At 43.0% G+C, this 26,629-nt stretch overlaps 1 protein-coding gene and 2 non-coding genes across 6 annotated transcripts in view; 1 reads left to right on the top strand and 2 right to left on the bottom strand.

Moving 5' to 3' along the window:
* The window catches only part of DNMBP (dynamin binding protein), a 117,115-nt gene that overhangs the window by 50,483 nt on the left and 40,003 nt on the right, over window positions 1–26,629 (top strand). Inside the window, exon 1 of one of the 4 annotated variants that reach the window (XM_019952984.2) lies at window positions 9,165–20,518. The exons of the other annotated variants lie outside the window; for them this stretch is intronic. Within the exon in view, the coding sequence (XP_019808543.2) occupies window positions 19,351–20,518 (1,168 nt within the window). The 5' untranslated portion in view covers window positions 9,165–19,350. Of the gene's footprint in view, window positions 1–9,164; window positions 20,519–26,629 lie in introns of those variants that run through there. 4 annotated transcript variants of the gene reach the window in all.
* LOC139180054 (small Cajal body-specific RNA 18) lies at window positions 4,973–5,055 on the bottom strand. The gene has a single exon (XR_011564398.1). It is a non-coding gene; the product is annotated as a small Cajal body-specific RNA 18 (non-coding RNA).
* Window positions 5,123–5,265, bottom strand: LOC139180059 (small Cajal body-specific RNA 17). The gene has a single exon (XR_011564403.1). It is a non-coding gene; the product is annotated as a small Cajal body-specific RNA 17 (non-coding RNA).

The following is a 26,629-nucleotide window of genomic DNA, read 5'->3' as shown; positions in this document are numbered from 1 at the left end:
TAGCATCAGTTAGTCAGTTCAGTTGCTCAGTCATGTCCGACTCTTTGTGACCCCATGGACTGCAGCACACCAGGCTTCCCTGTCCATCACCAACTCCCGAGCTTGCTCAAACTCATGTCCATTGAGTCAGTGATGCCATCCAACCATCTCATCCTCTGTTGTCCACTTTTCCTTCTGCCTTCAATCTTTCCCAGCATCAGGATCTTTTCCAATGATTCAGTTATTTGCATCTTTACAGCATCAGACTTTACTTCCATCACCAGTCACATCCACAACTGGATGCTGTTTTTGCTTTGGCTCTGTCTCTTCATTCTTTCTGGAGTTATTTCTCCACTGATCTCCAGTAGCATATCGGGCACCTACCAACCTGGGGAGTTCATCTTTCAGTGTCCTATCTTTTTGCCTTTTCATACTGTTCATCGGGTTCTCAAGGCAAAAATACTGAAGTGGTTTGTTATTCCCTTCTCCAGCGGACCGCGTTGTGTCAGAACTCTCCACCATGACCCATCTGTCTTGGGTGGCCCTATACTCATGGCTCGTGGCTTGAGTTAGACAAGGCTGTGGTCCATGTGATCAGTTTGATTAGTTTTCTGTGATTGTGGTTTTATTATTTTTTTGCCTTTTCATACTGTTCATGGGGTTCTCAAGGCAAGAATACTAAAGTGGTTTGCCATTCCCTTCTTCAGTGAACCACGTTGTGTCAGAACTCTCCACCAAGACCCGTCTGTCTTGGGTGGCCCTACACTCATGGCTCATGGCTTGAGTTAGAAAGGCTGTGGTCCATGTCATCAGTTTGATTAGTTTTCTGTGATTGTGGTTTTCATTCTGTCTGCCTTCTGATGGCATCACTGACTCACTAGATGAGAATTTGAGCAAACTTCAGGAGATAGTGAAGGACAGAGGAGCCTGGCGTGCTACAGTCCATGTGGTCACAAAGAGTTGGACACAACTTAGCCACTAAACAACAGCAGAAACATACTGCATAATAGTTCAGTACTAATATTTGCATCTCCTCTGCATTTCTTTTGTTAAAATACTTGAACTATAGTTAAAAATACTTAAATGAACTACAATCTGTAGCAAATACAAGCACTGGGAAAAACTTAGCAAACGTATTTGGCTAGTATTAAAATAATAGAGGGCTTCCTTGGTGGCCCTGTGGTAAAGAATCCACCTGCCAATGCAGGAGACGCAGGTTTGATCCCTGGGTCAGGAAGATCCCCTGGAGCAGGAAATGGCAACCCACTCCAGTATTCTTAGCTGGAAAATCCCATGGACAGAGGAGCCTGGCAGGCTACTGTCCACAAGGTTGCAGAAGAGTTGGGCATTGCTTAGCGACTAAACAACAACAAAATAATAGAATGTTTGCCTCTGAGCAAGATTTAACACGGCACAGAATCATGAGTCAGACTTGCCAATTTAAGGACTTAATTTTGCTTCTAAAATTTTATATTTCTTGGACCATCACTTACAAGGCTTATAGAAAATATACTGTGCAAATAAGCTTATTAATATTTATTTTAATTGCAAGAGTGACTCATTGTTAGCACACAGGGCCACTGAAACACACAAGCTTTATAAATACATTCATAGCATAGCAACGGCTACAAACAGTACTAACTGATAGATCCTGATCACTTTTCTTTGTACTCTTGTCCTGGTCAACCTTAATCTTCACTCTGTGTTCAGTATTTCTGCTTGTGGGCTTCCCTGGTAGCTCAGCAATAAAGAATCCACCTGCAGTATAGGAGATGTTTGATCCATGGGTCTGGAATATCCCTTGGAGAGGGAAATGCAACCCACTCCACTATTCTTGCCTGGAAAATCCTTTGGACAGAGAAACCTGGCAGGCTACAGTCTTTGGGGTCGCAGAAGAGTCGAACGTGACATTTTCTGTGTTGTGAAAGCAACTTGACATTGGTTGTTGTTGTTCAGTCACTAAGTTGTGTCTGACTATTTGTGACCCCGTGGACTGTAGCATGCCAGACTTCCCTGTCCTTCACTGTCTCTTGGGAGTTTGCTCAAAGTCATGTCCATTGAGTCAGTGATGCTGTTCAACCATCTCATCCTCTGTTATCCCCTTCTCCTCCTGCCCTCAATCTTTCCCATCATCAAGGTCTTTTTAGATGAGTCAGTACTTCCCATCAGGTGACCAAAGTATTGGAACCCTAGCTTCAGCATCAGTCCTTCCAGTGAATATTCAGGAGTGATTTCCTTTAGGATCAACTCATTTGATCTCCTTGCAGTCCAAAGGACTCTCAAGAGTCTTCTCCAGCAGCACAGTTCAAAAGCATCAGTTCTTCTGCCCTCAGCCTTCTTTATGGTTGAACTCTCACATCCGTACATGACTACTGGAAAAACCATAGCTATATGAACCTTTGTCACCAAAGTGATGTCTCTGCTTTTTAATATGCTGTCTAGTTTTGTCATAGCTTTTCTTCCAAGGAGCAAAGTGTTCTTTAATTTCATGGCTGCAGTCACTGTCTGCAGTGATTTTGGAGCCCAAGAAGATAAAGTCTCTCACTGTTTCCACTTTTTCCCCATCTATTTGCCATGAAGTGAGAGACCAGATACCATGATCTCAGTTTTGGGAATGTTGAGTGTTAGACCAGCTTTTTCACTGTCCTCTTTCACCTTCATCAAAAGGCTCTTTAGTTCCTCTTTGCTTTCTGCCATTGCTAAGTCACTTCAGTCATGTCTGACTCTGTGCGACCCCAGAGACGGCAGCCCACCAACCAGGCTCCACCGTCCCTGGGATTCTCCAGGCAAGAGCACTGGAGTGGGTTGCCATTTCCTTCTCCAATGCATAAAAGTGAAAACGGAAAGTGAAGTCGCTCAGTCCTGTCCGACTCTTCGCGACCCCATGGACTGCAGCCTACCAGGCTCCTCCATCCATGGGATTTTCCAGGCAAGAGTACTGGAGTGGGGTGCCATTGCCTTCTCCTTTCTGCCATTAGGGTAGTATCATCTTCATATTTCTCTCAGCAATCTTGATTCCAACTTGTGATTCATTCAGGCAGGCATTTCACATGATGTACTCTGCATAGAAGTTACATAAGCAGGGTGACAATATATAGCCTTGATGTACTCCTTTCCCAATTTTGAACCAGTCTGTTTTTCCATGTCCAGTTCTAACTGTTGCTTCTTGACCTGCATACAGATTTCTCAGGAGGCAGGTAAAGTGGTCTGGTATTCCCATCTCTCAGAAGTTTCCACAGTTTGTTGTGATCTCACAGTCAAAAGCTTCAGCTTAGTGCAGCAGAAGTAGATGTTTTTCTGGAATTCTCTTGCCTTTTTTTTTTTTATGATCCATTGGATGTTGGCAATTTGATCTCTGGTTCCTCTGCCTTTTCTAAAAGCAACTTGAACATCTGAAAGTCCTTGGTTCACATACTAGTGAAGCCTAGCTTGAAGGGTTTTGAGCACTACCTTGCTAGCATGTGAAATCAGTTAAATTTTGCAGTAGTTTGAACATTCTTTGGCGTTGTCCTTCTTTGGGATTGGAATGAAAACTGACCTTTTCCAAACCTGTGACCAACTGCTAAGTTTTCCAAATTTGCTGACATATTGAGGGCAGGACTTTAACAGCATCATCATTTAGGATTTGGAATAGCTCAACTGGAATTCCATCACCTCCACTAGCTTTGTTCATAGTAATGCTTCCTATGGCCCACTTGACTTCACATTCCAGGATGTCTGGCTCTAGGTGAGTGACCACACCATTCTGGTTATCCAGGTCATTAAGACCTTTTTTGTACAATTCTTCTGTGTATTCTTGCCACCTCTTCTTAATCTCTTCTGCTTCTGTTAGGTCCTTGCCCTGTCTGTCCTTTATTATGCCCATCTTTACATGAAATGTTCCCTTGGTATCTCCAGTTTTCTTGAGGACATCTCTAGTCTTTCCCATCTATTGTTTTCCTCTCTTTCTTTGCATTGTTCACTTAAGAAGGCTTTCTTATCTCTCCTTGCTATTGTCTGGAACTCTGCATTTAGTTGGATATATACAGGGTAGAACATTAGGAGGCATATTTGTGAGTGTAGTGTATTGAGGAATGACATGTTATAGTGGACTTCAGGATGGTGTCAGTTCAGTCACTTATTCATTCAGCAAATGTTGGTGCCAGGCACTGTGTTAAGGACAAGGTACATAATAACAAACATAGATGTTGTCTGCTTTCCAGGAGGTTCTGGTCAAGTGAGTTGCTAATTAATAATTAAAGTCCACATCTAAAACACAGTACCAGGAGTTCCTTGGTGGTTTAGTGGTTAGGATTCTGGGCTTTCACTGCTGTTGCCCAGGTTCAATCCCTGGTCAAGGAACCGAGATCCACAAGCCATGTGTCATGGTCAGAAGAAAACCAAAATAGAACAACAGCAACAAAAAAGGGTACCTTCAAATCTGATAGTTTGGCTTCTGAAGCAGTAGAAATACTCAGGGTTAGTCCAAAATTTCAGATTTCCCTGTATATGTTTCTTTTAGAAACATTGATTAGGACTACATCCTGTAGCCTTGAGAGAATCTCATTTTAACATATCATAGTTCTTTTCTACCTCTAGGAGAGGTTCGCATGCTTGAATTTGTCAGGGCTGTACATTCATTTCTTTACTCAGCAAGTATTTCTTGAGCACATACTATGAACCAGGCACTGGCTATACACTGATCAATGAAAAGGATATAGTAGTATCATTCATATTTGTGTATCTTTGAGACTCTAGTGAGCATACTGATATTAACCTGTGTTTATCACACTGTCTGTCTCTCTACCTGCCTTTGAATCATGGCTGTAGTTACTTTTCATGTGGGCCATGACCCTGTTTATCTAAATCAGTGCAGTGGATGATAATTTGTAGAGTTAGCTTCTTCCATTTGGAATCTTGCTCCTAAACTTTTCCCTTTAAGGTAATGCTAAGAGGAAGGTTGAGCAAAGACTCTTGGGGTGATTTTTATTTTTTTTTTATTTTATTTTTTTTCCGGTCTCAGTCCGTTCTCAGAACACGCTCCATCACCTAGTTCCCAGAACTCAGATTGCGCAGTGGTCACGTCATCATCGACCAGGGCTTGCAGGGACCACCCTAACGTCACCCAAATCTTAGCCTAACTGCCTCCCCCTAACCTCCCAGCCCCCGGGTCCCTGGCCCCATTTCTCCTGACACATTTTCATAATCCTCTCAGGCTCCGGGCCAGCGGCGCCGTCAGCCATGGGGCCCGATCATATAAGGAAAATACTGCGGCCTCATCCGGGGGCTGCATCGTGGACCCGGGGGCGACCCTGTCCCCTACGCCACTCGCTACACTCGGGGTGATTTTTAATTTGAATTTTAAATGACTGTTGCATAGGTAGTGCTTTGTTGTTGTTGAGTCACTCAGTCATATCTGACTCTCTGTGACCCCACGTCCTGCAGCACACTAGGCTTCCCTGTCCTTCACAGGTGGCGCTAGTGGTCAAGAATCTGCCTGCCAATGCAGGAGACGAAGGAGATGCGGATTGGATCCCTGGGTTGGGAAGATGCCCTAGAGGAGGAAATGGCAAACCACTCCAGTATTCTTGCCTGGAAAATTCCATGGGCAGAGGTTCTGATGGGCTGCAGTCCATGGGGTCGCAGAGAGTCGGACACGACTGAGCACGCACACATCTCACACATTAAGTCAGAATATGTTTTTCAGAAAAGTAATGTTTTCAGCAAGATACTGGGTGAGATTTAATATCCACTACAGAGAGTCATTAGGTTTAGAGAATGATCGATATGGAATAATAATCTCTGTACACTGAAGTGATACGTAATAGTCCAGACAGATTTTTAAAAACTTAAAAGTATAGTTTTTCTACGTATAGAAGCAATTTATTATTCTGAAGACTTCTTGGAATGCCTCAGTTGTAAGAATTCTTAAACTAGTAAAAGATAAATAGAGTTTTAAAGCTAAGGCATTTTGTAGTCTTTCAAGATATAAATGTTTTTGTAAAATAAATAATGATTTTTCTTTCTAATAATTAAAAATACAAACAAATAGTATCCTCAGCTTGTGTAACATCTAGTTTAGGGTGTTGGCTCAGTAAAAATTAGCTCAGTTACTTAAAATGGATTTTTTTCTTGGTATGAAACAGCAACCATAGTCAGAAGCCGTTTGGGGTCTGTGATTCAGGACAGAAGCTAGTTTTCCTCTTAGGATAGATGGTTTAATGTCTGTCAAGATATATAGCTGGAAATGGTTAATTTAGTTATAATTAGCCTGTGAATCCCTGTTTCTTGCAGTTTGTAGTGTAGGTTTGTGAACATTTCCTCACCCTCAGCTCCAGGAAGAGGGGTGGAAAAGCTGTAAAAGCTCCAGGGTTTTAGATTTTATCCAGGCTTTGCAGCACTTAGTGAAAGGACCCGCCTCCTGCCGCAGCCAAAAGCGTTCCTGCTGCCACTGGCTAGTTACCTGAGTGTGGGGACTCCTGTGTTTACTTTATCAGATGCATTCAGCAGCAAGACCCCAAAGAGGAAGAACTCTGCTAAGTCGCTTCATTCGTGTCCGACTCTGTGCGACCCCATAGACGGCAGCCCACCAGGCTCCCCCGTCCCTGGGATTCTCCAGGCAAGAACACTGGAGTGGGTTGCCATTTCCTTCTCCAATGCATGAAAGTGAAAGTGAAGTCGCTCAGTCATGTCTGACTCTTAGCGACCCATGGACTGCAGCCCACCAGGCTCCTCCGTCCATGGGATTTTCCAGGGAAGAGTACTGTAGTGGGGTGCCATTGCTTTCTCCAGGAAGGACTCTAGGACAGTAATTTATTCAATAAATATGGTTGAGCTTCCACTGTATTCCAGTCAGGGTTCTAGAGTTACAGCAGCAATCTCTGCCCCCTTGGGAAGACAATAAGTAAAAATATGTGTATTATTAGAAGGTAAAAGAGCCTATAGAATCAGGGAAAATCTCAAGGAAAAGTGACTTTTTTACTCATTAAGTATTTCTTGAGCACATACTGTGATCCGGCACTGGATATACACTAATTAATAAAAAAAGATATAGTAGTATCATTCATATTTGTGTGTCTTTGAAACTCTAGTGATCATACTGGTACTGACCTGTGTTTATTATCCTTTCTGTCTGTCTAGCTGCCTTTGAATCATAGCTGTAGTTACTTTCCATATCGGCCATGACCCTGTTTATCTAAGTCAGTACAATGGATGGTAATTTGTAGAGTTAGCCTCTTCGGCATCTGGAATCTTGCTCCTAAATATCTCCCCTTAAGGTAATGCCTTAAGGCTTTGAATGAATATCTGAAAGATTTTAGAGATTCAGCCAAGCCATTTTGGGGTTAGGGTTTTTTTTTTCAGGCAGCTAGAATTGCAAGTATGAGAATATGCCTGGTGTTTGAGGAATAGCAAGGAGGCCAGTTTATAAACGTGCGGGCTTTGTAAGTCCATCATTCAAAGTGGAGAAGCCCCAGGAAGGTTCTGAGCAGGGGAACAACATGATGTGACTTAGAACTTGATAGAGTCACTTTGGCTGCGGTGTTGAAAATAGACAGTAGATAGAGATACAAGATCGGGGAAGGCAGCGGCACCCCGGGGTCGCTAGGAGTCGGACACGACTGAGCGACTTCACTTCACTTTTCACTTTCATGCATTGGAGAAGGAAATGGCAACCCACTCCAGTGTTCTTGCCTGGAAAATCCCAGGGACGGGGGAGCCTGGTGGGCTGCCGTCTCTGGGGTCGCACAGAGTCGGACATGACTGAAGCGACTTAGCAGCAGCAGCAGCAGAGATACAAGGGCAGAAGCAGAGAGACCACTTAGGAGGCTACGATCTAGGCAAGAGATGATGTAGCTTGGGCCAGGATGGTAGAGTGGGGATGAGGGAAAGTGCTCAGTTATTTTGAGCATCATATATTGATATAAGGTATATTTGAGTTGGAGCCAGTAGGAGTTGCTAGTGGATTGGATATGAGGTGAACGAAATGAGGACAACGCTGAGGCTGAGCAACTGGAAGGACTGGAGTTGCCAGTAATTTCTCAATTAATGGTGAAGATTACAGGAGACTCTGGTTGGTGGGGGAGGTGGGACAGGGCAGAGGTCAACTGCACAATTTGATGTAGAGGCCAGAGTTCAGAGGAGTTAAGCCTGGGGACATAAATTTGGGACCAATTTTGAGAGCACATAGACATAAATTCTCTTCAGTGCAGTCGCTAAGTCATATCCAACTCTTTGCAACCGCATGAACCGCAGCACCCCTGACCTCCCTGTCCATCACCAACTGCTGGAGTCTACTCAAACCCATGTCCATTGAGTCAGTGATGCCATCCAACCATCTCCTCCTCTGTCATCCCCTTCTCTTCCTGCCCTCAATCTTTCCCAGCATCAGGGTCTTTTCAAATAAGTCAACTCTTTGCATGAGATGGCCAAAGTATTGGAGTTTCAGCTTCAACATCAGTCCTTCCAATGATCACCCAGGACTGATCTCCTTTAGGATGGACTGGTTGGATCACCTTGCAGTCCAAGGAACTCTCAAGAGTCTTCTCCAACACCACAGTTCAAAAACATCAATTCTTCGCTGCTCAGCTTACTTTATAGTCCAAATCTCGCAGCCATACATGACCACTGGAAAAACCATAGCCTTGACTAGACGGACCTTTGTTGACAAACTGATGTCTCTGCTTTTGAATATGCTGTCTAGGTTGGTCATAACTTTCCTTCCAAGGAGTAAGTGTCTTTTAATTTCATGGCTGCAGTCATCATCTGCAATGATTTTGGAGCCCCGAAAAATAAAGTCTGACACTGTTTCCACTGTTTCCCCATCTTTTTGCCATGAAGTAATGGAACCAGGGTGACAGTATACAGCCTTGACGTGCTCCTTTTCCTATTTGGAACCAGTCTGTTGTTCCATGTCCAGTTCTAACTGTTGCTTCCTGACCTGCATACAGATTTCTCAAGAGGCAGGTCAGGTGGTCTGGTATTCCCATCTCTTTCAGAATTTTCCACAGTTTATTGTGATCCACACAGTCAAAGGCTTTGGCATAGTCAATAAAGCAGAAATAGATGTTTTTCTGGAACTCCCTTGCTTTTTCCATGATCCAGCGGATGTTGGCAATTTGATCTCTGGTTCCTCTGCCTTTTCTAAAACCAGCTTGAACATCAGGAAGTTCACGGTTCACATATTGCTGAAGCCTGGCTTGGAGAATTTTGAGCATTACTTTACTAGCATGTGAGATGAGTGCAATTGTGCGGTAGTTTGAGCATTCTTTGGCATTGCCTTTCTTTGGGATTGGAATGAAAACTGACCTTTTCCAGTCCTGTGGCCACTGCTGAGTTTTCCAAACTTGCTGGCATATGGAGTGCAGCACTTTCACGGCCTCATCTTTCAGGATTTGAAATAGCTCAACTGGAATTCCATCACCTCCACTAGCTTTGTTCGTAGTGATGTTTTCTAAGGCCCACTTGACTTCACATTCCAGGATGTCTGGCTCTAGGTGAGTGATCACACCATCGTGATTATCTTGGTCTTGAAGATCTTTTTTGTACAGTTCTTCTGTGTATTCTTGCCACCTCTTCTTAATATCTTCTGCTTCTGTTAGGTCCATACCATTTCTGTCCTTTATCGAGCCCATCTTTGCATGAAATGTCCCTTTGGTATCTCTAATTTTCTTGAAGAGATCTCTAGTCTTTCCCATTCTGTTGTTTTCCTCTATTTCTTTGCATTGATCGCTGAGGAAGGCTTTTTTATCTCTTCCTGCTATTCTTTGGAACTCTGCATTCAGATGCTTATATCTTTCCTTTTCTCCTTTGCTTTTCACTTCTCTTCTTTTCACAGCTATTTGTAAGGCCTCCCCAGACAGCGATTTTGCTTTTTTGCATTTCTTTTCCATGGGGATGATCTTGATCCCTGTCTTCCTGTGCAATGTCATGAACCTCAGTCCATAATTCATCAGGCACTGTATCTATCAAATCTAGGCCCTTAAATCTATTTCTCACTTCCACTGTATAATCATAAGGGATTTGATTTAAGTCATACCTGAATGGTCTAGTGGTTTTCCCTACTTTCTTCAATTTAAGTCTGAATTTGGTAATAAGGAAAAATTACCAAATTTTATGGCAGAAAGTGAAGAGGAACTAAAAAGCCTCTTGATGAAAGTGAAAGAGGAGAGTGAAAAAGTTGGCTTAAAGCTCAACATTGAGAAAACGAGGATCATTGGCATCCGGTCCCATCACTTCATGGGAAATAGATGGGGAAACAGTGGAAACAGTGTCAGACTTTATTTTTCTGGGCTCCAAAATCACTGCAGATGGTGACTGCCGCCATGAAATTAAAAGACAGTTACTCTTTGGAAGGAAAGTTATGACCAACCTAGATAGCATATTGAAAAGCAGAGGCATTACTTTGCCAACAAAGGTCCGTCTAGTAAAGGCTGTGGTTTTTCCTGTGGTCATGTGTGGATGTGAGAGTTGGACTGTGAAGAAGGCTGAGCGCTGAAGAATTGATGCTTTTGAACTGTGGTGTTGGAGAAGACTCTTGAGAGTCCTTTGAACTGCAAGGGGATCCAACCAGTCCATTCTGAAGGAGATCAGCCCTGGGATTTCTTTGGAAGGAATGATGCTAAAGCTGAAACTCCAGAACTTTGGCCACCTCATGTAAAGAGTTGACTCATTGGAAAAGACTCTGATGCTGGAAGGGATTGGGGACAGGAGGAGAAGGGGACGACAGAGGATGAGATGGCTGGATGGCATCACTGACTCGATGGATGTGAGTCTGGGTGTACTCCAGGAGTTGGTGATGGACAGGGAGGCCTGGCATGCTGCGATTCATGGGGTCGCAAAGAGTCGAACGTGACTGAAGTGAACTGAGTGGAACCAGATGCCATGATCTTAGTTTTCTAAATAAGCCAACTTTTTCAGTCCTCTTTCACTTTCATCAAGAGGGTTTTTAGTTCCTCTTCACTTTCTGCCATAAGTGTGGTGTCATCTGCATATCTGAGTTTATTGATATTTCTCCCGGCAATCTTGATTCCAGCTTGTGCTTCTCCCAGCCCAATGTTTCTCATGATGTACTCTGCATAGAAGTTAAATAATCAGGGTGACAATATACAGCCTTGACGTACTCCTTTTCCTATTTGGAACCAGTCTGTTGTTCCATGTGCAGTTCTAACTGTTGCTTCCTGACCTGCATATAGGTTTCTCAAGAGGCAGGTCAGATGTTCTGGTATTCCCATCTCTTGAAGAATTTCCACAGTTTATTGTGATCCACACAGTCAAAGGCTTTGGCATAGTCAGTAAAGCAGAAATAGACGTTTTTTCTGGAACGCTCTTGCTTTTTTGATGATCCAGCAGATGTTGGCAGTTTGATCTTTGGTGTTCCTCTGCCTTTTCTAAAACCAGCTTGAACATCTAGAAGTTCACAATTTACATATTGCTGAAGCCTGGCTTGAAGAATTTTGAGCAATTCTGTTAGCACATACACATTATTTAAAGCCATAATATTTAATGAGATTAAAGAAAAAAGTATAGATAGAGAAAAAGAGAAGAGGGAGTGAGCGGTCTGGAAGATAGGAACTGAAATGGTGTCATTGGAACTGGTGATAGGAGCTGAATGGTGACAGAAATTAAAATTAATTGAGTGCTTATTCTTTGTTGAACAATGTGCAAGGTGCTTTTATATACTTTTCCAGTTCCCAGAATTGTCCACATCTGATAAAGAGAAAACCGAGGTTTGCCCAGTCTCACAGCTGGTAAGTGAGAGAGCTGGGGCCCAGATCCAGGCGGGTTTCATTGTGCAGCTGTATGTGCTTCCTTGCTGCGCCAGCCTGTATTGCCAGCGTGTTGAGACTTAAGGAGTGACGGTGACATCTGAGAGTGGGTGGTAGCGAACAACACTTGGAAAACTCAGATCTGTAAGTGCTCAAGGTGGAGGGATCCTGACTGACTCTTGACAACTTACTTCCAAAATAGTTTATGCCACATATGATAATATACATGTTTCAATGCCATTCTCCCAGATCATCCCACTCTCGCCCTCTCCCAGAGTCCAAAAGACTGTTCTATACATCTGTGTCTCTCTTGCTGTCTCGCATGTAGGGTTATCATTACCATCTTTCTAAAGTCCATATATATGTGTTAGTATACTGTATTGGTGTTTTTCTTTCTGGCTTACTTCACTCTGTATAATAGGCTCCAATTTCATCCACCTCATTAGAACTGATTTAAATGTATTTTTTTAATTGCTGACTAATATTCCATTGTGTATATGTACCACAGCTTTCTTGTCCATTCGTCTGCTGATGGACATCTAGGTTGCTTCCATGTCCTGGCTATTATTAAAAACATGTATATTATCATATGTGAAATGAATCACCAGTTCAGGATGGGGAACACATGTACACCCGTGGCGGATTCATGTCAATGTATGGCAAAACCACTACAATATTATAAAGTAATTAGCCTCCAGGTAAAAGAACTGAATTTATATTAAAAATAAATTAATTAATTAAAAAAATTTATGCCAAATGTTTTTTAGTACTCTTATCTGTTGAAAACTATTTGTTAAATTACATGTATCTATATAAAGAGCATATATGTATGTATATATATAAATATTTAATCCTTCCTCACAGATATACTTTTGACTGCTAGCTTATCATGAAGTTACTTAAGTTTTCAAAATGTTGACCCATTCATACTAGTAACATCCCCAAGATTTGTAACCTTCGCCTAACTCATCTTTAAGTTCATCATAAGGTTTACACTCTTTTTAACACTCTTGTTTTCCTATATTCTAGTCTTTGTTTTTTATTTTTTACAGTACTCCCAGATTCTTTTTCTCTCTGTGTCTTTCTTCCTCTGTCCCAGTCAATTGTCTTTTAATTAGTTCATAGTCTCTTCCTTTACTGGGGAATTTACTTTTTAATCTTAGATATCTGTCTTCTTCATTTCCAGGTCCTCTCTTCCCACATAGCTGGAGGCTGCAGCTGTATTGATATCCCTTGAGTTTTTTTTAACCTTAATGATAGATAGGATCTTCTTTACAACTCCTCCTAATTAACCCTTAGGCTGAAAGGCAGCTGAACTAAGAATTGGAAACCACATTCCTAGTCTAGGAATTCCTTGAGTTCCTGCTGTGTGCTAGGTGTGGGGCATGTTTGTGTCCCGCTCTTTGTGACCCTATGGACTGTAGCCCACCAGGCTCCTCTCTCCATGGGATTCTCCAGGCGAAAATACTGGAGTGGGTTGCCATGCCCTACCTCCAGGGGATCTTCCCCACCCAGGGATTGAACCCAAGTCTCTTAGGTTTCCTGCATTGGCAAGCAGGCTCTTTACCACTAGTGCCACCTGGGAAGCCCATGCTAGGTAGTTGGGTACAAAGGAGAAGACCTGGGGCAGCCACTATTTAGAAATATGCAAGACTAGGGAGATAAATCAGCAAAGGAAAAGGAGCAGGCAGTCAAGTGAAGGAAGCTCTTCAAGAAAGAGAAAATGACTGTGTCCAAAAGCTACTTAGAGGCCAAGTGAGGTGAGTTCCAGGAAGGCCATTGGATTGGATGACCTTGTCAAGAGCAGTTTCAGTACAGTGATAGCAAAGGGATAAAAACCTTATTGTGTGTGGTAGTCGCTCAGTCGTGTCTGACTCTTTGTGACCCCATGGACTGTAGCCTGCCAGGCTCTTCTGTCCATGGGATTTCCCAGGCAAGAATACTGGAGTGGGTTGCCATTTCCTTCTCCAGGGGATCTTCCCAACCCGGGGTTTCAGCCCGGGTCTCCCACATTGTAGGCTGAGGGGTAAGGAAATAGAAGCATTGAGTATTTGCTTGCTCAGAAGTCTTTCAAAGCGGAAGTATGCTATAAAGGAAAGCAAAGAAATGGGGTAGCACCTGAAGGCAGTGTTGGACTGAGGAGCCAACAGATGTTTGTAGGATGGGAAACATTCACAGGCTTATGAGACTGGTGGTTAGAGTGGGCACACTGAAGAGGTCGTGGTGGTGGCGGTAGCTAATTGCCGAAACAAAGTCTTTGAGGGTCAGGCGGGAGTGGGAACAGTGAACCAATAGAGAGATTGGCCTGTTTGATCAGAGCAGAGACAGTTCTTCCATTCTAACAAGAGGGAAGGCAGAACAGATGGGTATAGATGCAAGTAGGATGGTGGATATGATGATGAAAAGATGAAGAAACAGGCTTAGTAACTTTCCCAAGATGACACAGCTAGTAAGTGGCAGAGTCAGGGTTTAAAAAAAAAAAGCACAGCCTGTGCTTTTAACCTGTGAGTGCTCCTGCCCTCTGCCTCGATAGAATCTAGCCTGTGCCCAATGGATGTGACCATATCAACTCATTAAGCCTGGGAGTACCTCCTGTGTGACCCAGTATAGAGCTGTATTGGAGATTGGATGTGACCCTTGCCCTCAGGCTTTCGGTGTAATAAAAGATAAACAAGTATAATAAAGTAACAGGTAAGATGAGAGGGATATTTGCCTGGTGCTCTGAAAAATAGCAAGAACTATGGGAATCAGAGAGTGTCATTGGGGTAGAGTCTTAGAAAGTGAGGAGAAGTTGATCATCAGGCTGGAGGAACCTTGTGGGCAGTTACAGAGAGATTGTGGAAAGTTAGGGTGATTACCTTTTCTTACTAGGTTTTTTTTTTTTTTTAAGCTATCTCCTCCCTTTTGTTCCTCTGCCTTTTCTATGCTTTGTGTCTCTTCTCTCATCCTCTAAATTCTGCTCCACCTTCACTTCTAGTGTTATGCTCACAGAATTTCTATCCACAGAGGGACATTGTAGCTGATCACCCACCCTCTGTGTGTGTGTTAGTCGCTTAGTTGTGTCCAACTCTTTGCGACCCCATGGACTGTAGCCCACAAGGCTCCTCTGTCTGTAGTATTCTCCAGGCAAGAATACTGGAGTGGTTTGCCATTCCCTTCTCCAGGGCATCTTCCCAACCCAGGGATTGAACCCAGGTCTCCCAAATTGCAGGGAGATTGTTTACTGTCTGAGCCACTAGGGAAGCCTCAGTAAACAAGCATCTGTGGAATGTGACTGTTACGTCAAATGGAAGGGAGGATAACTATCTACAAGATTATATTTCACCAGTAGGACTGGAACTGAGAAAAATGGGAAAGGTATTCTCCTCATCCCCTTGGGCCACATTTCTTTGCACACAGATTTATCACATGAGAAGAGCAATCCATTCACAACTTTTGATTAGTTCTGGGTCATTGTAGTGAGGTAAAGCTGAGACAGTTGACATTTTTATGCAAACTATCTTTAAAGTCCTAAAGGCAGTAGAGCCTAGAAAAAGAGAGAGGGAGTAAGGATGGGGGAAGGGAGCTCTTTGATTATAACCAGCTATTCACTCTTCACTCATCCACAGATCATTTCTTTTTACCTTCATGTAACTAGTATTTGTCTCACCTGTAATTTATCCTCTTTTATTTATTCTCCTGGTTGACTTACTAGGCCTGTTTCTCATCATGCTTTATGGAAGACTTGAAGTTGCTAAGAGGAACTTTTCCATTTCCGTAACAGGGAAAGATAAATCTTGACTTTTCACTTTTGCTTAGAAATAAGTAAGATCATAGAAGTTTAGATTTAAAGTGGCAGAGAAAGTATTAACTTCATTTTACACATAAGAAATCTGACAGCCAGAGAAATTAAGCATAGCTATAAACTGGTTATTAGCCAAAATGGAACTTCTGGAAGCTAGCTGTCCTAATTCCTCATCTCATGTGCCCTCTTTTACCCTGTCACTCTGTATAACGCGTAGTCAAAGCTGTCCTCCTAAATGATGTCATCCTGTTGGTTTGTGAACAGAATCACGATCTTTATTGGGTTTAGGCAGGAGGTTTTAGATGACTGATGACTGAGTCACAAGTACTGGACAGTCTGTTACTGTGCTGGTGTGGGTGTTAGTTTCAGTTGGGTGTTGAGGGTCAACACTTAGGCAGGGTAAAAGTAAGCCAGGGCTGAAGACAGAGAGGGGATGGCTGTGTGGTGCATGGGGTGGAGTGTGTGCACACTCACCTTGGCAGTGATAGAGTGTGAATTAGACCATGATAGAGTGTGCTTGTTTGCTTACTCGATTTGAGGGAAATGAACATTTTCCTATGTTTTTGAGATACTCCTCTTCGTCTAGTGCCATGAAGTCAGACAGATCTGGGTTTAAATTATGGCCCTTCCTTCTACTGGTTTCTGTGATCTTGGAGAGGTTTTTCAAAGTCTCAAAGATTCTTTATCTGTAGTAAAATAAAAATAATACAATATCCTCCTTATAGTTAGTGAAGATCAAAGAATATATATGTCAGCTCCTAGTCCTCATCCTGATCTTGGCCCTATAAAACACACTTGACAGCATGGCAGCTGCCAGGGCTGTTCCTGCTACTGCAACAGAACAAAAGAACAAAAACTTTGCATGAAAATCAGATTTAACAATCTAGAGGTTAATTCTGTTAGTATAGAATCCAAAGATGTATCACAGTACATTCAGTATTTCAGGAAAGGAAAAGGAGTTTCGAGGAAAACAGAAGCATGGATTTTTAAGAAAGAAGCAGTCAAGGATGTCACTGGGGCCAACTGCCTCATTTTATAAATGGGTAGGTTGAGTCCCAGAGAGAATAAGTGGTTATCCAAGAGTTCAGTTCAGTCACTCAGTCGTGTCGGACTCTTTGCGACCCCATGGACTGCAGCATGCCTGGCTTCCCTGTCCATCACCAACTCCTGGAGCTTACTCAAACTCATGTCCATTGAGTCAGTGATGTCATCTAACCTTCTCATCCTCTGTCATCCCCTTCTCCTCCCACCATCAATCTTTCCCAGCATCAGGGTCTTTTCCAATGAGTCCGTTCTTCACATCAGATGGCCAAAATATTGGAGTTTCAGCTTCAGCATCAGTCCTTCCAGTGACTGTTCAGGAGTTAGGATGGGCTGGTTGGATCTCCTTGCAGTCCAAAGGACTCTCAAGAGTCTTCTCCAATACCACATTCCAAAAGCATCAGTTCTTTGGCGCTCAGCTTTCTTTATAGTCCAGTTCTCACATTCATATATGACTACTGGAAAAACCATAGCTTTGACTAGATGGACCTTTGTTGGCAAAATAATGTCTCTGCTTTTAATATGCTGTCTAGGTTGGTCATAAATTTTATTCCAAGGGGCAAGAGTCTTTTAATTTCATGGCTGCAGTCACAATCTGCAGTGATTTTGGAGCTCAAAAAAGTAAAGTCTCTCACTGTTTCCATTGTTTCCCCATCTATTTGCCATGAAGTGATGGGACTGGATGCCATGATCTTAGTTTTCTGAGTGTTGAGTTTTAAGCCAACTTTTTCACTCTCCTCTCTCACTTCCATCAAGAGGCTTTTTAGTTCTTCGCTTTGTGCCATAAGGGTGGTGTCATCTGCATATCTGAGGTTATTGATATTTCTCCCAGCAATCTTGATTCCAGCTTGTACTTCATCCAGCCCAGCATTTTTCATGATATACTCTGCATGTAAGTTAAATAAGCAGGGTGACGATATACACCCTTGACTACTCCTTTCCTTATTTGGAACCAGTTTGTTTATCCAAGAATAAACATCTAATTATTGACAAAGCTTATAACCCTGGTCTCCTTAGGGTTCTTTATATTGTTTCACAAATAGGGATTAGATAAAAGTTCAAGGACACTTGATAGATGACCATAGCTGAAAGTGTAATCTTACTAAAGGCTCTCTTAGCGTATCACTCTCTTTCTGAGAAGGCTTCAGTGACCCTTCATTACTCATTAAAGTAAGTGGCCTCAGTCCTTTCAGATCTGCCTGAACCTACCCCTCAAGCATGATCCTGTTACTTTTTTCCACACATGTACCCTTCAAACTGTTCCCCCTTTCCTAGTTTCCCATGTGTGGAAAGTCTTTGGAAACCCTACTTTTACTTGAAAGCACAGCTCAAACACTACTGCTGTGAAACTGCAGTTGCCCCACCAGAGCCTGCTTTTTGCCATCACCATTTGTGTTTGTTACGGTACTTTCTCCTCCAGTCATACTTTATAGTGTGTTGCTCCTGTGTCGTAAGAGAGACTAACTTCATCCTTTTGTCTTCCACAGTGCTTCACATAAAATAATCTATTATTGATGAATTCAAAATGGTATTTTTATACCCACCTTTCTGATTTCTAGTCTCATTCTCCAGTTCCTAAATATGCTACATGAATTAGGTGGAAAAGAGATTTAGGACATGAATGAGTTTTTTGAAATATATAATTTATTTATTCGGTTGCACTGGGTCTTTGTTGCGGAGAGCAGGGGCTGCTCTTCGTTCCAGCCTGCGGGCCTCTCCTTGCAGTGGCTTTTCTTGGTACAGAGCACAGGCTTTAGGCTCTTAGCTTCAGTAGTTGCAGCGTGCAAGCTCACTAGTTGTGGCTTGAGGGCTCTAGAGCATAAGCTCAGTATCTGTGGCACACGGGCTTAATCGCTCTGTGGCCTGTGGAATCTCCCCAGATTAGGGACCGAACCCATATCCCCTGCATTGGCGGCAGATTCCTGTCTATTGTGCCACCAGGGAAGTCCCAGAAGATGAATGGTTTTGATGCTTCTCTGACATGACAAGTGTCAAGGAAAATGTGAAAGCATACATAACTGTATTCCTTTGGGGAAGAGTTTTTACACTATAAAATTACCCTCACACCAAATCAGAATAAAAGATGTACTTTTTCTTCCTTGAGTGGGATAGCCAGTGTGTCTGCGGACAGGAGCTTGAACAGCTTGTGATTTGAGTGCACACCAACTGGTAACCTGAATCCCATAAAAGCAAAGATCTCAAAGGCGGAAGAGTCCTGCCTCTAACTAAAGAGAACGGTGTCCCGAAGAGTTTCAGGTGTCCAAGGAGTAAAGCCAGACTCGGAGGACGGGTAGTGGAGGTCCAGTTTGCGCTGCACATGAAAGCATTTATTCATAGCCCTGATTGATTACTAAAGGATTAAAGAGGCAAATGAAAGTGTTACATGATCTTACCTCGGGCTGTTAGAGGGGGCTGTTTCTCTTTCACTCTGCTTTTTCTGCAAAGCCTTTAGAGCAGCAGAATGCTTCTGCCCTCAGCTCATAAAGCAGCCAAGCCAGTTTGACCAGCTTGAAGGAAACACGAAACAAAACTGCCAACTCCAATCACGAGAACGCTAGTTACTAATTACCTTCAGGGCTCCGTGGGGAAAGCTAGAGCAGCTCACTGATTGGATCCTGAGATAGAATTTACTCCACATCTCTTCGTGCTCCGACCAGAGTAGCAAGAAGAGCATTTGAAGTGCTTTGGGAGACATTTTAAGGACAGATACCACCGTGGGCTACCCTGCACCTGTCCTTGTCTGAGCTCAACCCAGACCCATGGAAGAGAGAGAGAGAACGTGTGTCTTTGAGGACAGTGAATATGTGTGAAACCCACAAGATGAAGAAAGAAAAAGAATTGCAGAAGAACGAGGACTGGAGCTCCAACCGGGAGTATGAAGACTGCAGAAGTCTACAGAAAAGGGACCTTCCTGCTCTGGGTGGACTTTACAGAGAGGATGACTGGGATTCCAGACACCAAACCACAGGGCAGAATCGGCCCTACAGAAAAAGGCATTGTGGATACTGGGATTTTGAACAGAGTGAACCAAGTTATGTGGACGATGAAGAAGCAAAGGAAAGTAGAAAGGACTGTGTGTACAACAGAAGTGTGACTCCAGGCTGTGGTGATTGTAATTCAGAAAATGTAGATGATGCGAATCCGAACTCCATGACTAAAGATGATTGGTTTACAGGAAGCCCATTTGTAACCCAGAAAGTTGGAGAATACGGGGAGACGAATGGCTGCGTAAATCATCAGAATCTGAATCATAATCCTAAGAACTCTAAAGAAACTGGACAGTGGACTGACTGCAGGGATTTGAACGATTCTGCGGGGAATTTTGGTCAGCCTCAAACCCAGCATATAGATCGCAGGAATCATAATTACAATCTTGAGGACTGTAAAGAAACTAATTTTTATCATAGAAACCTCAGTGATTTAGATCATGTTCCTGAGAATTATTATACTAATGGTCAGTCTGTGGACTTCCCAGACTTGAGTGGTGTCAGTGAACGTAATGAATTTGTCAAATACTGTGACGGGGACAGGAATGTTTATCAAAATGATAAAATCGATCCCCAAACCAAGATTCATGCTGGGGATCAGAGTAGTTTTCATATGGAGAATAGAGGCTCTGATTCTCTATTTGCAAACTGTGAATATAAATTTCAGAATTACAGAGGAGCAGATTCTCTCCACCAGAGGAAGACTTCAGAATGTAATGGCATCGACAGACCAGGAATGATGGCACCTGAGAGCAGAGGGTTCTTCCCAGAGGGTCCGAGAAGTCAGTGGACAAGGGGGAACCAAGGAGAACATCATGGTGGCGTTCCTCGGGGCACTTCATTAGAGAAGAATAGCTGGCATGTAGAGGAAGAGAGAAGATTAAATGGCCCAGAAACTTGGAAAAGGAACAGCTGCTTCCGCCGCACAGCACCGGGCACCCTGAGACACTCGGAATTTGTGCAGAACAGGAGGAGAGCCCAAGGTAGGAACTCAGACAGGCTTCTTAGAGGATAAGACTGGGAATAAATAAAAGGAATAGTTCTTCTAGGTACCAGGAACATTTGTAAACTTCAGGAAACTGGCCCCAAATTTTTTAATAAGTGTATCCTGAGTGAGAAGAGCCAAGAGTGTGCATAGTGCTGTAAATTGGCGACCTGGCTTTCAAAACCAGGCTGCTTTCATGGGAACTCTCCTTTACCTTAGATGGTTTTTCTCAGGGTCTGTAATCCAAAGATCTTTCCGTTTTTACTTTAATATCCTTTGTTTATCTTATGGAGCCTGGGCAAGTCCTTTATCAGGGCACCAAGTGAAAATTTATTTTCCTGGCCTGTTCTCTCTCTCAATCCCTGCACTTCTTTAGATTTTAGAGGGAAGAAGACTTAACTTGTTTTACAGATGGTTCATCCCTTGACATTTAGGAATCTTAAGTGAATGGTGCACACCAAACCTCTTGTGAAAATGAGAAAAGTATATTTTTAATGCATTGTATATGTTAGTTATTCAGGTGAATTTGTCTCCCTGAACTTGAAGATGTAAAATGGGGATATTAAGGGTCTTTTATCATTAGAGGTTCTTTCTTTGTTGCCAGTTTGTCTTCTCCAGGTCTCTGAAATGAACCGTGTTTATTTTGTTGTTGCAATTACTGGACTTCCTTTTAAATCTTTTTTGTGTGTGTTATACTCATGTCAAGCAGACTTTATGGTTTTGGCCAGTTTGGGAGAGTGCAGAACATGATGAGAAGAGAAAGAGTCAGAAAATGTGAAGGATCTAGAAAATCCATCTCACACCTTCCTCCCAAGTGGAAGCTTTCTTGTCCAGGTCTCCTTCAGAACAGGCCCGGTGGTTAGAAGTGTGGTGGATCCACTGAAAAGATAAGTCCCTGTTGTGATCCTGGAGCTGCTGGTGGTTTGTCCAGGGGTCTTTTCAACACAGACTTAACTTGAATTTCCAGGGTGCTGTTTTGGACAAAGCAGGCTCTCTACCTGCATTTGCAAAGATAAAAAATGAAACCAAACTCGAGATATTAAGCAGCTAGCTATGTTTTCCTAGGTGCATTTTTACTTTGAAATGGTGGGGATTGGATGACTTCTACATTCTTTTCAGCTTAAAAATGTCTGATTCTGTGATTCCTTAGGTTAGTTTTTTGCGTCACTCCGTTTCCCTTCCCCCACAGCTGTGCACTTTGTTTCCTTTCGTTAGTTCCTTATTGTATTAAGCCTCCTAACTGTGTTTATTGTTTCACTTATGAGTCAAACCTTTCTCTCTGGAGTGTTGTAATATGCCCAATGAGCTCTCTGAGACCAGCTCGGTTCCACCTGATAACATTTCCATTTTTATAACTCTCTCTTTATGTTTGAGGACTTAACTTTTGATAGTATATTCACATTAACACTTCTTTTCATACCTCTAATACCCTCCTTGACCTGTAACAATGTTTTGGTCTGTCCCAGAGATCTTTTTGCTTTCTAACTTTGCTAGCTGTTTTACAGCACAGGTGCCATTGCCCTTCCTGAAAGTTAGACAGTCACAACAGGTGCTTACAGAAGGGAACACGTTTGATCTTCTGCCTTGAATTCATGTCTCAGCTCCCCCATTTACTAGTAGTGTAGCTTTAGACGAATTATTTAACTTCTCTGAGCTTTGGATTCCTTATTTGTTAAGTGAAGATGATCATACCTGTCTCATAGTGAGATAATATAAATAAAACATCACATGTCTAGAACATAGTAGGTGCTCATAAGTTGTGATTTCTTCATCTCTTATCCACCCATCACCCTTCCCCCTAACAAATCCTCCCCCTCCCCAGCTGTCACTGCATGGTCCCCTCCCTTCTGAGATCCAGATTGACCCCCCCCCACTGGACAGACGTCTGTCCTCGGACCCTGTGTTTACAGGTATAATGCCCTTCCCTTCCTCTCTCCCATTGTTCCCCACCTTCCACCTACTGCATCTGAGAAGCAGAGTGCTCCTTGACCACCTCCCAGGCTAGAAACCAAATTGTTCTGCCAGGATTTTTCCTTCCCCTGACCTGTGGTAACAGTTCATTCTGTGAAGGCCTCAAGCTTGGATTCTTGTTACAGCAGGTCTATTACGGTTTTGCCTTTAAGGTGCGTCTCCTCGTCCCGGGAGGCGGGCCTTGCTCCTAAGGTGCAGCTCTGCTGAGGTTTCCAACTGGATATGTTTGTTGAACCTCCTAACTTGAAGGGACTTCACTTTCACTTTTCACTTTTATGCATTGGAGAAGGAAATGGCAACCCACTCCAGTGTTCTTGCCTGGAGAATCCCAGGGACGGGGGAGCCTGGTGGGCGGCTGTCTATGGGGTCGCACAGAGTCGGACACGACTGAAGCGACTTAGCAGCAGTAGCAGCAGCAGCAACTTGAAGGGACTCAGATTTTAAAGTCTGTCTCAACTCACAGAGAGTTTTGAGTGTCTGCTTGGCTCTTTGGCCTTCAGCTGCTGCTTTCTGCTGTGTTCACTAGTCACATCACTTGCATGCACAGTTCAGGATTTGAAGGGAATTTCTGTATAGACTTTGGGGCTGTCCTCTTTGCAGCTTCCTCTTTTTCAGGATTTCTTCCTTAATATCAAGTCACTTCAGAGTCCACGACCTTTGATTCTGCAGCCAAATAAGATCACCATTGGTTGCCTCTCAATTTTTGCTCTATTTCCCGCATGCTAAAACACTAGGGATTCCCTGGGGGTGGGGGTAACGGGGTATCAGATAAACAGGGATCTTACCTAGTTTTCTTCCCATGTTTTGAGTTGTATCCCCTCCAGTTTCTGGCTGTTTTTGCTGGCTTTCCAACACATAGTTGTTTTCAAAAATACCTTGTCCAGAGCTGCTGCTAGTTTTCAGTAGGGAAGTTCGTACAATGTGAGCTACTCTACCGTTACTAGACCAAAAGTCAGCACTAGGGTTTTACGCTTGCCAAGGACATAAACGGGCTCCCTGGTGGCTCAGACGGTGTAGAATCTGCCTGTAGTACAGGAGACCCAGGTTTGATCCCTAGGTTGGGAAGATCCCCTGGAGAAGGAAATGGCCACCCACTCCAGTATTCTTGCCTGGAGAATCCCATGGACAGAGGATCCTGTCGGGCCATAGTCCAGAGTTGCAAAGAGTTGGGTGCAACTGAGTGACTAACACTTACTTAAGACCATGAATAGTTACAATGGGAAGGGGACCTAGTGCTTCAAATTCTATGTTAACTAGGTTAATTTAAGTGATACTAAGATACCTATATGAAGAACTCTTACAGAGAGAAATAGGAGGCTGAATTCAGATGCAAGTTAAGGCTAATGGTTCAAGGTTGGAGGGCTAGAACACAAAATCCTCTTATATTATTACTAGAAGGAACCTGACATTTCAGCAAGTCACTATTTTATACATGTGGGTAAATACCCATGATTAAGTTTGAAATCTATTTAGTGGATTGCAACTAGCATTTTTTGAAAAATAAAATAGAAGTGAATAGAAAATTTCAAGTACGTCTCATGTAGTAAAAGTATGCAGTACTTCTATATTACTTCTGTGAGTGTATACCTATACATACGTGGATTACATAAATGCATGTGTGTATATACTGAACCACAGTGTAAAATGTGAGTCACAGTGTGGAAAAAAAAAAAAACAAAAAACTTAGATCCAAGCCACTCAGTTTTTAAATGGAGAGACAAAGCTCAGAGAAACTGAACCGTGTGGCCAGGAGATGTCTGGATGCCCAGACCAGTGCTTTTACTACAGCACCACAGTTGAAGCCAGAAGTGCAGGTTTAGGTTCATTTCGAATAAATGAACTTAGAAGAGCAGAAAAGTATTGTGTTAGGGGAGCCAGGGAGGAGGCTCCAAATGGAATGGGCTCAACTGTGTTGCATGCAGCAGAGAGATGAGAGGATGTGTTCTGAGGAAAGACTTTTCACTTGGTACATGAGGTAAGGAACAAGATGTATTACAGGGAGTTTGGGAGGGAAGTGGCAATGAGGGATATGCAGTCATCTCCTAGTATCTGTATCTGCGGGGGGGTTGGTTTCAACACCAACACCCTGCCCCACCCTCACACCCTTGCAGATACCAAAATCCACAGATACTCAAGTCACATATAAAATGACATAGTATTTGCAGGTAATCTATGCACGTCCTCCCATATATTTTAAATCATATACTTTAAATCATCTTAATTACTTATAATATCTGTGCTGTGCTATGCTTAGTTGCTTAGTTGTGTCTGACTCTTTGCAACCCCGTGGACCCCTTCCAGGCTCCTCTGTCCATGGGGATTCTCCAGGCAAGAATATTGGAGTGGATTGCCATGCCCTCCTCCAGGGGATCTTCCCAACCCAGGAATTGAACCCAGTTCTCCTACATTGCAGGTGAATTCTTTACTGTCTGAGCCACTAGGTATCTCCCACTTACATTACCTCAGTTCAGTTCAGTTAAGTCGTTCAGTCGAGTCCAACTCTTTGTGACCCCATGGACTGCAGCACACCCGGCCTCCGTGTCCATCACCAACTCCCAGAGTTTTACCCAAACTCATGTCCATTGAGTTGGTGATGCCATCCAACCATCTCATCCTCTGTCGTCACCTACTCCTCCTGCCCTCAATCTTTCCCAGCATCAGGGTGTTTTCAAATGAGTCAGCTCTTCGCATCAGTCCTTCCAATGAACACCCAGGACTGATCTCCTTTAAGATTGACTGGTTTGATCCCCTGGCAGTCCAAGGGACTCTCGAGACTCTTTTCCAGCACCACAGTTGAAAAGCACCAATTCTTTGGCAGTCAGCCTTCTCTGTGGTCCATCTGCCACATCTGTACATGACTACTGGAAAAACCATAGCTTTGACTATACAGACCTTTGTCAGCAAAGTGATATCTCTGTTTTTTAATACACTGTCTAGATTTGTCATAGCTTTTCTTCCAAGGATCAGGCATCCTTTAATTTCATGGCTGCAGTCACTATCTGCAGTGATTTTGGAGTCCAAGAAAATAAAGTCTGTCACTGTTTCCAATTTTTTCCCATCTGTTTGTCATGAAGTAATGGGATCAAATGCTACAATCTTAGTTTTTTGAATGTTGAATTTTAAGCCAGCTTTTTCACTCTCCTCTTTCATTCATCAAGAGGCTCTTTAGTTCCTCTTTGCTTTCTACCATTTAGTTCAGTTCAGTTCAGTTACTCAGTTGTCTCCGACTCTTTGCGACCCATGGACTGCAGCATGTCAGGCTTCCCTGTCCATCACCAGCTCCTAGAGTTTACTCAAACTCATGTCCATCGAGTTGGTGATGCCATCCAACCATCTCATCTTCTGTCATCCCCTTCTCCTCCTGCCTTTAATCTCTCCCAGGGAGTCAGTTCTTCGCATCAGGTGGCCAAAGTATTGGAGTTTCAGCTTCAGCATCAGTCCTTCCAATGAATATTTAAGACTGATTTCCTTTAAGATTGGCTGATTGGACCTCCTTGCAGTCCAAGGGACTCCCAAGAGTCTTCTCCAACACCACAATTCAGAAGCATCAATTCTTCAGCTCTCAGCTTTCTTTATAGTCCAACTCTCACACCCATACATGACTACTGGAAAAACCATAGCTTTGACTAGACAGAACTTTGTCGGTAAAGGGTGATATCATTTTCATATCTGAGGTTGCTGATATTTCTCCCGGCAGTCTTGATTCCAGCTTGAGCTTCATCCAGCCCAGCATTTTGCATGTTGTATTCTGCACATAAGTTAAATAAGCAGGGTGACAACATACAGCCTTGATGTACTCCTTTTCCAATTTGGAACCAGCCTGTTGTTCCATGTCCAGTTCTAACTGTTTCTTCTTGACCTGTATACAGGTTTCTCAGGAGGCAGGTAAGGTGGTCTCGTATCCCCATCTCTTTAAGAAGTTTCCAGTTTGTTGTGATCCACACTTTCAAAGGCTTTAGTGTAGTCAGTGAAGCAGAAATAGATGTTTTTCTGGAATTCTCTTGATTTTTCTATAATCTGCTGAATGTTGGCAATTTGATCTCTGGTTTCTCTGCTTTTTCTAGGTCTACCTTGTACATTTGAAAATTCTTGGTTCATGTACTGTTGAAGTCTAGCTTGAAAGATTTTGAGCATTACC

Source organism: Bos indicus, chromosome 26, assembly GCF_029378745.1.
Source record: "Bos indicus isolate NIAB-ARS_2022 breed Sahiwal x Tharparkar chromosome 26, NIAB-ARS_B.indTharparkar_mat_pri_1.0, whole genome shotgun sequence".
Lineage (NCBI taxonomy): Eukaryota > Metazoa > Chordata > Mammalia > Artiodactyla > Bovidae > Bos > Bos indicus.
This window is presented reverse-complemented; position numbering and strand designations above follow the sequence as displayed.